Source organism: Geotrypetes seraphini, chromosome 7, assembly GCF_902459505.1.
Source record: "Geotrypetes seraphini chromosome 7, aGeoSer1.1, whole genome shotgun sequence".
In the NCBI taxonomy this organism is placed as follows: Eukaryota; Metazoa; Chordata; class Amphibia; order Gymnophiona; family Dermophiidae; genus Geotrypetes; species Geotrypetes seraphini.
In genome coordinates, this window is record NC_047090.1 from 37,470,286 (window position 1) to 37,484,211 (window position 13,926).

At 44.8% G+C, this 13,926-nt stretch overlaps 1 protein-coding gene across 8 annotated transcripts in view; it reads left to right on the top strand.

Moving 5' to 3' along the window:
- The window catches only part of LOC117364282, a 202,894-nt gene that overhangs the window by 174,188 nt on the left and 14,780 nt on the right, over window positions 1-13,926 (top strand). For 3 of the 8 annotated variants that reach the window (XM_033953321.1, XM_033953318.1, XM_033953320.1), the window contains exon 24: window positions 10,129-10,292. The exons of 3 other annotated variants lie outside the window; for them this stretch is intronic. In XM_033953321.1, coding sequence (XP_033809212.1) covers window positions 10,129-10,292 — 164 coding nt within the window. Of the gene's footprint in view, window positions 1-10,128; window positions 10,293-13,926 lie in introns of those variants that run through there. 2 more of the 8 variants (XR_004540203.1, XM_033953322.1) reach the window with 2 other exon arrangements.

Sequence of the window (13,926 nt, forward strand, 5' to 3'; positions counted from 1 at the left end):
CAACAGAACCTGGGTGTAAATCATGGTGTGTAAGTTAGCCATGGATCTCCCAAATTCTCGTATCTTTATTGAATGCCTCTCGCCCACTCATACCCCTCCCATGGCTAAACCCCCTTTCAGTTGCCCACTGAAAAATGCCATCGCGTATCTTTATGGAATGGCGTCTTGCAAGATGTGCGTGCAAATCCAAAGAGTTGCCAATTATTGCCAGTAATTGATTGTTACTGTTTTTGTATTGGCGTTAATAGGCTCGTTACTCAATTGCGTTCAAATTTGCATGTAAGTTTTAAGCACCATTTATTAGGGTAGCTAGAGTTCCTCTTCAAAAAAAGAGGACCCCTGGCCCTGCCCCATTCCACTCCAGTCCCTCCCAGGCCCACCCCATACTGCTCCCCAGCACCCACCACGCCCGAGTTCAGGGCCGTGTCTGGAGGGCGTCTGTGCATACACGGACGTCGATGTGATGATGTCACATTTCATGCGCATGTGCATGTGGCATCATCGTGTTGACAGCCACACGTGTGCAGAAGCCCTCCAGATGCGGCCAGAGCTCGTCAGGACTTTCCAAAACGCAGACAAACTGCTGGGTTTTGGAAAGCCCATCCAGGCATCTGGACAGTCCTCCGAAAAGAGGACATGTCCGGGTTTTCCCTGAACGTCTGGAACTAGAGAATGACACGGTGACAAAATCCATCACCATTCCCATCCCCGCGGATAACTGCGGGAAACCATGTTCATGTCATTCTTTAAGGAGAGAGGGAAGAATCAGAGTTTAATTGGGCACAACCACTGACCCGCAAGCTTTTCTTTGAAGAATGCTGGTGTAGAAGGACTGAGGTTGAAACAGACACTACAGAATGACAGTCTCTGGTATCCAGAGCAGATATTGTGATGTCATAATGCCTCATTTCACCAGTGCCTAAGAGCCAATCACATCAGTGATGTCACAATGGCTTCATTATCCTTGGCTCACATAAGAATCAGAGTATGAATGGCCACAACCACTGACCCGCAAGCTTTACTTTGAAGAATGCTGGTGTAGAAGGATTGAAGTTGAGATAGACACTACAGAATGGCATGAGATTATTTCCCGCGGTTATCCGCGGGGACGGGGAAGGTGATGAATTTTGTCACCGTGTCATTCTCTATCTGGAACCCTACACCAGTCTCCAAGCATCTTGCAACCCTAATGACGACTTTATAATGTTTCTATGAGGGTGACTGGAATGCTTCTCTCTAATCAGGTCTTGCACTTGATTAAAGTCTCCACCTAAAATTATGGAAATGGAACTCGCCCCTGACGGCTTTTTTTAGCAATTTCATAAAAAGATTCTGGGGAGTCCAGACTGAAAACATAGATATTTCATATAAGCAATGTCTCGGTATACATTTGTGTCTCTAAATTAACCCACCTACCTTCCCATTCTGATGCCTGGCCTATGATTTCTCCTTGTAGGGACCTACAGGTTAGAAAGGCAACACCACTGCATTTGTGAATAGCTGGGGAATAAGCTACCACTTCATAATCCTTATTACGCAGATGCTTCATGCCTGTCTGAGAAAGTTGCGTCTCCTATATCTTAGCAATATCTACCCCTAATTGTTTCTAATAAATTAGCAATGTTCTTCTTTCTATAGGGCTACTCAGCCCTCTAACATTAAGCTTACCCAGTAATATATAATTAAAACAATGAGAAGGAAAAAAATATTCAAGGATAAGCCACACAACAAACACCTTATCATCTCAAAGTAAGCAGTAAGGATTGTAGGAGATGGGCTGGAGATGGGGCCTTAGGGTTTACCTTAAAGCTAAACCAGTGTCTCACAAACCTTTTCAAGTCCCGGCACACTAAACTCGGGGCTGCGTCTGCAGGGCCTCCGGGTATGCACAGACGTTGACGTGATGACATTGCATGCATGTGTAACACCATCGTGCTGGCATTTGCGAATGCGTAGGACCTCCGACAGAGCCTTGAGTTCGCTAACTTTGAAATTACTATGCCGGTAGGGGTGTGTGGAGAGGGGGGTGAGGCGGCGGCAAGGAGGAGAGGCGCTGGCGCTGGCTGACGGCCTACAGGATGAGCCTCTCGCTGCACATTGGCACCAGCTAAGCTGTGGATGGCCTATATCAATACAGTAAACCCCCGTGAATTTGCAGTTCGCAAATCGCAGACTCAGTAATTCGCGGAATTTTCCGACCACCTCTTCCTGGTACTAAAGTCATGGTTACACCAATCAGGAGCTGCTTTGACACGCTATCTGGCGTATCAAAGCAGCTCCTGATTGGTGTAAGCATGATTTTAGTACCAGGAAGAGGCAGTCGGAAAATGTGCCCGGCTTTGTAAGTACAACTTAAGCACCCGCCGGTGTCCCAGCTGCCCTCACCTGCCTTCGATCAGCTGAAAACCCGTATTCATGGTTTTTCAAAATTCCGTTTCAGGGGAGAACTGTACACTTTCAGAGCTTTGCACACAACTTTACAGAAGAGTGGCGAAAAGATTTCAGCTGAGGTGCCAGGACTTTAATATGCAAGAAATCAGGCTTTTTTTTTTTTTTTCCATTTAATCCCAGAGTAATTCATTGAGCTCTACATAAATCATCAGGAAGAGATAGGGAAAGGAAGTACTGAACAGAAAAATCCATAGTGTTATATGAGCTTTGGTGAAATTAGATATATTTTTTCTTGTTATTCTAATGGATTGCGGTTGAGATTCTGACTTGCAGGCACAGAAAAGTTGCTCGATGAGGTGACGCATTTTATCAAGTTTCAAATTTATTAAAATTTGTTTTATATAAAATTCTAAGCGAAGTACAATTAAAATGGGGGGAAAAACAGGTAATTGTATAAAATATAAAAGGGACAAAGACTAAGGGCTCCTTTTTACTAAGGTGCGCTAGTGTTTTTAGCGCACGCTGAAGATTAGCACATGTAAACCCTGCGCTAAACAAAAAATACTAACGCAAGCTCTATGGAGGCGTTAGCGTCTAACGCGCGCGCCGTTGTAGCATGCGCTAAAACCACTAGCGCACCTTAGTAAAAGGAGCCCTATAAGGTACAAACTGGTACATTAGGGAAAAAGGGTGAGCTGCAATTTGTATAGGAAAGAGACAAAAAAGAAAAAGAGGGTAGAACGAGAGGGCAGGGAAAAGAACCTTGAGAGAGAAAAAAAAGAAAGAGTTTAATGTGCTTTGTTAAAGATAAAGCGATACTAAAAGATCAGAGAGGAGTCGAATTTAAAACTCAAACGCATCTTTTTCTCCTGTTCCTGATCAACTGAAATGTCCTTTTGCCATCTAACAAGAGAGAAGGTCGATGTGCCCTCGGCTTAGTGGCACAGGAAGAGGAGGTGGTCGTCCCAGGCGCCGTCTTGCTCAGAACACTGGCACCCTCCCCCTCCCCCTGTGCGCATCCGTTCCCCAAACCTTTTTAACTTCGGTGCGAACAGCCACCAGCTGGCCGCCCGCGGCAGCTTCAGCGCTCTCTCCGACGCCTAGGAAGGGACGTCATAGAGAGCGCCGAAGTGGATATGGGCTGCAAGTTGGTGGCTGCTCGCGCCGAAGTTAAAAAGGGGTACGGGGAAGGGATGCGTGCATGCGGCAGGGGGGAGCGGGCGGAGAGGGGCACCACCGGCCCGGGCGCCGCTCACCTTCGTTATGCCACTGTCTCTGCCATCTTGATCGGAGAGGAGAGCACTATGCCTTCACCCCGTTATTACTCCACTGCATAAGGGCCATTTTGGTTTTTATTGTGAGAACCAGTGCTTTGGTAATAAGTAGGATGTAAAATACCTTGGTATTGATAAATGATATTTAATCAATTACCCCTGAATTCTACATCCTGTAGGACATCCAGATATGGGTGCCCAAATTTGAGCTTGGATCCCAAATCTGCAGGCAACCTAATTTATTCAATTTTCTATACCGTTCTCCAAGGAGAGCTCAGAATGGTTTACATGAACATAAGAACAAAAGCAATGCCTCCGCTGGGTCAGACCTGAGGTTCATCGTGCCCAGCAGTCCGCTCATGCGGCGGCACAACAGGTCCAGGACCTGTGCAGAAATCCTCTATCCCCTTTTCTAGCAGGAAATTGTCCAATCCTTTCTTAAACCCCAGTACCGTACTCTGCCCTATTACGTCCTCTGGAAGCGCATTCCAGGTGTCCACCACACATTGGGTAAAGAAGAACTTGTAACATTCATTTTGAATCTGTCCCCTTTCAACTTTTCCTAATGCCCTCTTGTTCTTTTATTATTCGAAAGTTTGAAGAATCTGTCCCTCTCCACTCTCTCTATGCCCTTCATGATCTTGTAAGTCTCTATCATATCCCCTCTGAGTCTCCTTTTCTCCAGGGAAAAGAGACCCAGTTTCTCCAATCTCTCAGTGTATGAAAGGTTTTCCATCCCTTTTATCCTCTGAACCCTCTCGAGTATCGCCACATCCTTCTTAAGGTATGGCGACCAATATTGGACGCTGTACTCCAGATGCGGACGCACCATAGCCCGATACAACGGCAGGATAACTTCTTTCGTTCTGGTTGTAATACCCTTCTTGATTATACCTAGCATTCTATTCGCTCTCTTAGCGACCGCTGCGCACTGTGCCGTAGGCTTCATTGTCGTGTCCACCATTACCCCCAAGTCCCTTTCTTGGGTACTCTCATTCAATAACATCCAGGTACTCAAGCATTTTTCCCTGTCTGTCCCAGTGGGCTCACAATCTATCTAATGTACCCGGAGCAATGGGGGGGGGGATTAAGTGACTTGCCCAGGGTTACAAGGAGCAGCATGGGTTTGAACTCACAACCTCCGGGTGCTGCACCACTCTAGAAACCAAAATGTATTAGAAGTGAACCAAGTAAAGGACAATCAAGCCATTGTGACATCACTGATGAGGTTGGCTCTTATTGGTGGAACGAGGCATTGTGACATCACAGTATCAGCTCTGGTTACCATAATCTTTTCAGACTATCTATTCAATTTCTATACTGTTCTCCCAGGGGAGCTCAGAATTTATTGCAGTACTCAAGCATTTTTCCCTGTCTGTCCTGGTGAACTCACAATCTATCTAATGTACCTACGGCAATGGGGGGATTAAGTGGCTTGCCCAGGGTCACAAGGAGCAGCGTGGGTTTGAACCCACAACCTTAGGGTGCTGAGGCTGTAGCTTTAACTACTGCGCCCCGGTAATTGCAGTCAATTGGCATTGATTTGGAGCTATACATGGATGTGCCCTGCGACCTGTTTTATAACATGCACACCTAAACTTTATGGCATGAATGCAACTCAAAAGGGGGTGTGGCCATGGGCGGGTCAGGGGCACAAAGTTCTAGAATAGTGTCATTTATCACCAAGCTGCTATTGGTTGCATGCCAGCATTTATATCAGGTTCCAGCAGGCATAAGTGCTCACACCCACAGTAGGTGCAAGATTCGTGGTAAGCTAATATTCTGCAAAGCGCACTGGCATAGTAAGGGGGAGTGGATCACCCCAGGTGGCACCTTGGTGGGAGCACCTTTCCTCCTCCCCATATCTCTTGAAATCTTCGCCAGCTGCGAGCAGCATCCCTTACCTGCTACTTGTGCCGGCCTCATCCCTTCCTCTGGCATCACTTCCTGTTCACGGGGGTCAGGAAGTGATGGCAGAGGGAAGGATGAAGCTGGTACGAGCAGCAAGCAAGAGGTGCTTTTGCGGCCTGTGAGGATTTCAAGAGGTACAAGGGGAGGTCCACAGATAAAGGTGTTTGGGGAGGGGTGGCTATGGGGAAATATGCATGGGCGGGGGAGGGGAGTGCAGGGGCAGGCACATTGGGTGGGCACCTGGCACAGTGATACTAGGGGAGGGAGTATGGGGACGGATGGTGCAGTGATTCTGGGCATCTCTGCCCCGGGCATAAATTTCCTCACTACACCACAGGCAAAGAGCGACCTTTGCAGAATACTAATTTAGCACAGGGTCTAACTTTGGGCATCATTTATTAATTCCATCTTAATGGCCACATGACATTATCGCCTATGTTCAAGATGAAGGCTAGAAAGCTGTTGGAATGTGAAATTCCTCCTACTTTGCTGCTTCTTGCAGAACTGGAGCTGTTCTACTTGCCTTCTGTGCACGTTCCTCATTCCTCATCTACCACAGGGATCCATGTCTCCAAGCACAGCCTGCAAAACAAACTGGCGATAAAGAAAACCAAGCTGCATTCTTAGTCCCCACCAATAAATCATCTACTTCTTGCAGTCCAACACCGCTAAAATATCACATTGGTGGACCTACGTACTTCTAAAGAGACCAGAGTCCTGGAAAGAGAGGGCACCTAAGCCTTGACACAAGATCAAAGCACATGTCACATTCATGGATCAATCACTTACAAATCAGCAGGGGTTTGGGGAACATGATCTAGGTTTACAAACTTCCATCCTATAAACCTTTCAAGAATGTTAACAAAATCCTCAATATTGGGACGGGAGGGTTAGGTTTTCTCAATTTCCACACTGAATATGCATGACAGAAATTTGCATGCAGTGGAAGCAGTGCATGCAAACCATCTCATGAATCTTCTTGGCAGATATCCTGAAAACCTGACTGGCTGGGGTGGCATATACAGCTATTATTACATGGGGCAATTTTGAGTGATTACATGAAATACGCTTGCCAAAACTCTCAAAAAACCTTCAAAGCACAAGGATTAGCTGCCTAATTACAAAATATAGTGGAGAAAAAGCCCTCACCAACCTCTCTAATCGATAGAAAATCCAAACTGAGGAAGTTCATTTCATCATCAACCATACAAAACTCAATACTATATGAGTTTGTTTATGTCCAATGTGCAATTTTTAATCTTTTTCTAATGTTTTGTAAGGTGTGGTGTCGTGTCTTGCACACCTTTTGGCCGGCGGCACACTAAACCCAGTGCCCTGGCCGGAAGGCACCCAGAAGTGTGCGGATGTTAATGAATGCGTGACATCATCATATCGACATCTGCGCATGCGTGGAGGCCCATCTGGCTGCGACCCTATACCCGTCACTTTGATGGGGGATCCTGGAGGAGGGGAGGTGCGGGCAGAGGAGGAGAGACGCTGGCGAGAAGGAGAGTCATTGGCGCTAGCTGACTGCCTACAGGACGTGCCTCTCGCCACGAGAGCTACATCCTATAAGCAGTCAGCCGGCATTGGCGCCTCTCCTCCTTCCTGGCGTCTCATCAGGGCACACCCAGTGTGCCAGAGCACACAGTTTGCGATACACTGTTTTAGGGTTTATTCAGTTTGATATTTGTATACAGTGCTCCCCCAGTCATTCGCAGTTGGCGATTCGCTGTCCCAGTCATTCGCGGTATTTTCTGACCGCGAATGACTGGGCAGGAGAGGGCAGCCGGAGAGCTGGCGAGTGAAGGAAATCACTCGCGGTATACTCTCTTCCTGCACTAAAGTCAGGCCTCACCAATCAGGAGCTGCGTGTTCTTATGTACGGAAGATTTGAAAAGAACCTAGTTCTCTAAGCTATAAAGGGATATTATTCCATAATTCAGTTGGTTTGAAAGAGAAAGACTTCTAGTAGAAGCAATGGGGCTCATAATCGAAACGGAAATACGTCTAAAAACTGGCCTAAATCAGCACTTAGACGATCATTGAGACTAGTCGTCCAAGTGCTGATAATCAAACTGGGTTTTAGACGTATCTAAAAACGACTTAGACCTTCACAATGCTGCAGTACACCCAGAGCTAAAAGGGGCATTTTAGGAGGAGTGGTGAGGGTGGGATTTGGGCGGGACATGGGCCGTCCAAGACTTAGTCGTACTGCAAGTATAACCGAAAGTTTAACAACACTGCCTAGACGGAACTTGGACGTTGTGACTTAGGCCATCTAAAACCAGGTCTAAGTCACAAGAAGGTATCCCAAGTGACTAGATAACCACTGCAGGGACAAAGTACAAACCTCTACACACTCCCCCAGTGATCACTGACCATGCCCACTGCCATAAAATTCGTAATTAAAACGTCAACATATCTGCCTCCAGAACATTAGCACCTGGCAGCCTGGCATAGGAAAGCCTAGTAGAGCTGCACAAAGATGGCGTAAGTGGTCTGGGGATGGGCTAGTGAACCATGGAGAGGCGGACCCAGGCCCATAAGCAACTCTAACCACTGCATGCATGGTGGAACATGTGCACCCCCCAAAACCGTTATGCACTACCATATAAGTGGCACCTGCAGCCATAAGGGCTATTGGGGTGGTAGACAGGTGGGTCTAGTAGGTTCTGGGGGGTGTTTTGGGGGGACTCACCATGACCTATAAGGTTGTTGTGGTGAGATGTTTATGTGGCACCCTTTTTGTGAAGTTCACAGCAGTGCTCAGTAAGGTACCTCACTACTCTGGTGCAGTGTTTGGGTGTCTAGTCCATCATTTTGGTGACCCCGCCCATGTCCAAAAGTTCTTTTTCTAGGCATTTTTGACTTGGATGAATTTTTAGATGAAAATGGGGTATAACTATAGACGACTTAGCGGTCTGGACGATCAGACGGCTGGAGGTACAGTTAGACGATTTTTGGAAAAAAAATAAAAAAATTTTTAAATGTATTTTGCGAAAATAGACTTTTTCCATGTCCGACTTTGGGCGACTAGCGAATTAGGCCCAAAACGGACTTATATGTATCTTTTGCTTATGCCCCTCCACACCTTTCAGAGAGGGAAAAAATAGTTTAACTTTTGCATACTTCTGACCAGTCCATATTTTTTTGGAATTCCAAGACAAAAGAATTAGTAGAGGACAAATACCAAATAATATCTTGGATGTTAGACAAGCATATTTGAATTGTATTCTGGGGAATATTGGGAGCCAGTGTAGCTTCACAAGAACCGGCGATACATGCTCAAATTTGCCTTTACCAAAGATCAGCCTATCTTCATACAACGGATATACTGGGCATGCAAATCTTTCTCATGCATATTCATTAGGGGGTACACACTCTATCAAGGTAATGGAAAAAGTCCTCAAATTACAGAATGAAAGCCAACTAGGACTTATAGTGTTGTCTTCAAAAATAATTAACTCTTGAGCTCTCAGACGCCTGCGTTAGCTACAACAAATTGTTAAAGCTAACTTATGCAGGGAAACGGGCCCCGTTTCACCCTGTTAGGGGCTTCATCAGGGGTAAATGCTCCACTGGTAGAACACTGCACTGAGAAGAAACATAGGTTTTCAGATTTAAGATTCTTTTGTATTGACAAAGAATGTGCGCATCCTAGAGGAGGAGACAGAAAAAGAAAATTACTACAAAGAGAGTCCCGTTGGATTTTTTGTCTGGGAACTCTTAAACCCAAGGGACTCAATACCACAGTAGAGTGGTGTTCTTTCTTTTGACATTTCATTTTTCAACTTTCACAGTAATTCCACATATGTATTGAGTTAGATTTGTGACATCAGACATGCGCAATTAGCATTTTCAACAGCTGTAGATAAGCTTTAAAGCGCATGCGTGGCGTTCGGTGTTTGCCAGCGCCATTTTTCAACTTGAGTACCTGATTGTAAAACCGCTTAGATAACCTTGATAGGCGGTATATAAAAACCTAATAAACTTAAACTTTAAAGATTGAGCTTTAGCAGCGCAGTAAGTACCCGTCAATAGTATGAGTTTGTCTAAAAGAATAGTTATATATGACTTATGAAGTTTTATCTTTATCTTTTTAGATATTTACCCCTGATGAAGCCCCTAACAGGGTGAAACGGGGCCCGTTTCCCTGCATAAGTTAGCTTTAACAATTTGTTGTGGTTAACGCAGGCGTCTGAGAGCTCAAGAGTTAATTATTTTTGAAGACAACACTATAAGTCCTAGTTGGCTTTTATTCATTAGGGGTATCCTGAAAATCTGGCCTGTCTGCAGCCCTTGAGGACTAAATTTGGAGAAGTCCGACTTTGAGATTTTGGACTACAACACATATCTAAATGCTTTAAAGAAATCTGGTGGAATTATGGCTGCAAATCGATAAGGAGCCCGTCTAGTTGCATGGCCTGATACTATCCATATACCTTTGGAAATTCTATAGACAAGTCAAGAAATTCATAACTGATTTTAAATATTGGCCAAGATAATGATAATACAGAGAAGTACATGGGCTTGTCTTCTTTGTTTACAGTGTCTTGCACTTAGCTGCTCTCCGAAATGAAACATACGAAATTTTGACCAAGTTGCTGAGCAGTGGCGCATATGTAGAGGTAACAGACATAGAGCAACGGACGCCTCTGTTCTATTCCATCTTTGCAATCAACTTACATGGTGCGAGCCTTCTAATTGACTACGGTACTGTATCTGCAACAAGTCTTCTTCCTTCCAATCGAGAAGGCCATTTACTAATGGCTAGCGCATGCTGATTCTAATGCCATGCATGTTCAGGGCAGTTCCATAAGCTAGCGCCAAGAGCATCGTGCCACTTATGCATGTCAATGGCAACTTTAGTTGCATTTTTACGCATAAGTGAACTAGCTGCCATGCATGGCGTGCAACTCCAAGGGGGGTGCAAACATGGGAGGAGCATGATGGCTTAAGAGCATGGCTCCAGGTAATAACGTAACTTCTATAATACTAGCAATTACACATGTTGCTTGGCGTCCTTAAGCACGACCATTTACGCTTTCTTTCTATCTAGTTATTTGGTTTTATTTCCCATCCTCCCAGGGGAGCTTAGAATGGGTTACAAGTTTACATCCATATTAAAGTGTTTTTATAGAAGGTGTTGGTAAACATGACATGGGAGGACATTGTCCGACAAGGATGGCACAACACAACATACGTTGAAACCCTCAGCACAATGTGCGGCAGCTACTAAGAATGCAAATAAGGGGCCCTTGGATTAAGGTGCACTAACCCATTTAGCGCGCTCTAAAGATTAGTGCACACTAAATACTAAGATGCCCATAGGAGTATAATGGATGTCTTAGCATTTAGTGCAGCTAATCTTCAGTGCGTGCTAAATCGGTTAGGACCCCAGAATGTTAGGAATGATCAGGAAAGTAATGGAAAACAAAGATGAAAATGTGATAATGCCCTAGGGTACGGCCACACCTCGAATACTATGTGCAGTTCTGGATATGCGCCTAGCTCAAAGCACTTACCAGAAAGTGGGCGTGGTTAAAGGCAGATCATGGGCGGACCTTGGGCGTGCTCCTTGTGTAAGCACCTAAAATGGGCTTAGGCGCTGGTAGGCGTCTTAAGTTAGGCACCGATATTAAGGCCAAGAAACCCCTGGCATAATTAGGGGGTGCCTAAGATTTTGACGCCTAACGGCATTCCTTGGTGCCTATTTTTTTTAGGCGTCATTTATAGAATCAGGGCCCAAGGCTCTGCCTTTTATAAGGGCAAACAAACTAGTCCTTCGAATTGACAAATTATGTGCTTAATTTGTTTCCCCACCGGTTAAAGGATGTATATTTAAAAAAACACCATCAACATCTTCTCTCACATCAAGCGGCATTATGGGGCAAAGATCTGGAACAATTGCTCACGCCTACTACTTATGGGGAATTTAGGAAACACCTAAAAACATACTTGTTCTTGAAGTATTTAGGAAACTGACCTGTACAATCCTACTCCACTATAACTGATCTCTAGCACTGTTAATAACTAGCTTCTAACCTTGTTAATTCTAATTAATTTGTAACATCTTTTAACCATTGTAAACCGCATAGAACTTCACGGTCCTGCGGTATATAAGCTGTTATTATTATTATTATTATTTCTTTTTTCCACATGCACAGTTCTCTCAATTACCCGAGTACTTATTTTCTTCATTTAAAAAAAAATCTAGTTTAAACAGTATTGATAAATAATGTTTAACTTGCAAAAATGGTGTCATATTTTTTGTTAGCTTGCATCTGTGCAGTGGCATACCTAGCATATGTGACACCTGGGGCTCATAGTTTTTTGACCCCCCCTCCCCCCCATCTGTATGAAAAACATGATTTTTAGAAATGCAGTTGCAAACTTCCAGTCCTTGAACTGGAAATGACAAACCATAAACAGGAAGAAAAGGTTAGATTAAAAAAACAGGCTTATAATATTTAAATATATCATGGCACGCTACCTAGCCTAATCAGCCTTATACATTCAAAGGGAGATGGATATATGAATTAGAAAACAAGAAACCTAAGGAGGGCCTCCAAGGACACAGAGAAAAAGCTATACAAGCTGAAAACCACTGGCCCGGAAATGTATCCTTTTGTTGTGCTGCCAAGCTGAAGCGCCTACTAACATAACATAACTTTATTCTTCTATACCACCACAATCATACGATTTCTAGGCGGTTTACACTAAAGAGAACTGGACAACCAGCGAATTACAAAAAAAGTACAACACATTTCTCAAGAATAGTCAGAATAGAATTATTAAGTTTAGTATGACTTCTGTTTAGGAAATAAATCTGTCAAATGATGCAGTCTTACTTTCTTTCCGAAATGCGCTATGGAGAAATGAACTGTTTACTTTGTTGAAATTGAATATCTGGATGTTCGGAGGGGCGGTACTGGGTCGTGGAGAATTTGGGCTCCCGTTTGGGAGGGATTGTCCCCTAGAGCTAGAAGTTCTCTTTTGAACTTCTGACACTGGAGTGTGTGTGTGTGTGTGTGTGTGGGGCTTCTGGAGGGGAAGGGGGTTCTGTGTGTGTGTGTGGGGGGGGGGGGGGGGTTCGGTTTCAATGGGTCCTCGTGAAGGAATAACGCGAAGAGCCTGACTGTTCCAGCTATTTTCTCCTGTTTGCTGTCTTTATAACACTAAAAATTTAATAAAAATGATATTTAAAAAAAACCACATTCAAAATCCTCAACACTGTGCAAAAAAGCCCCATAGTCAGAAATAGACCACTTAGACAAATTACTAAAAAAAAAAAAAATCCCCACACAACAATTGAATCCTCCTGAACTGGCCCTTTATTGCGGCACTCACCCCCCTGGAAGGAACATGCTCGAAACTCGCGTGTGCCCTAGGTCCAGAATACACGAAATACACGAATACAGAAGGCAGGAATACACGAAAGAGAAAACATTCGAGTGTGCGCAGTCAGGCTCCCACCGCTGACGAATGCCTTACCATCTCCCTGTTTATCTCGGCAGAGCACTGCATTGCCTCTACCACGTCTTTCTCGCCTGGCCATCGCGAGACCTTCCTGCACCTCAGCGCAGCCGCTGACTGCTCCGGAACAAATACGTCGGCAGGGGTGGACTGGCAACCGCGCTGAGGTGCAGGTCCTGTGGCAGAGTAGGGCAGGAGATTCCAGACCCGACCGGCTGTGCACTCCCCTAGAGCGTGCACCCAGGTCGGTCTGCCCCCCCCCTTCCCCGCCCTTGGTATGCCACTGCATCTGTGTGAGCCTATGATAATTTTCACACATACGCCAACTCACATGATAAGAATGCTGTCTTGTGGATTAAAATGATCTATCTCTTTATAGGATGAGGCAAAAAAAAAAAAAAGTAACTTGATAGAGATTTTGCTGTTTTCGCAACAACCATTTGGAATTTCAACATGAATTCTTACAGCGTTATTTGTTTCTACTGTCCAAATTTCTGTGCCAAATGGAATGAGATTATGTATTTATTAGAATAATTATTATTTGCATCGATCTTGACACTGGCATGTATAGGAAAGGTTCACATTACAACTGTGGCTCTGACCGCTTGACGTACGGAAATACCTTGCTGATGATTGTCCCAGGAATTGAAGGTATACTGAATCAGAGGGCCGCCGCGTGAGCGGACTGCTGAGCGCGATGGACCTTTGGTCTGACCCAGCAGTGGCAATTCTTATGTTCTGATGCTCCTGGAGCTCTCCATCTCAATATCCACCTCTGGGTTTGGATGTAAAGCCCCCCTGCTTCAACCCCAGCAGCAACAACACAACAAAGTTTTCCAAAAGTTTTGCTTCCTTAAAACAAACTGGTGAT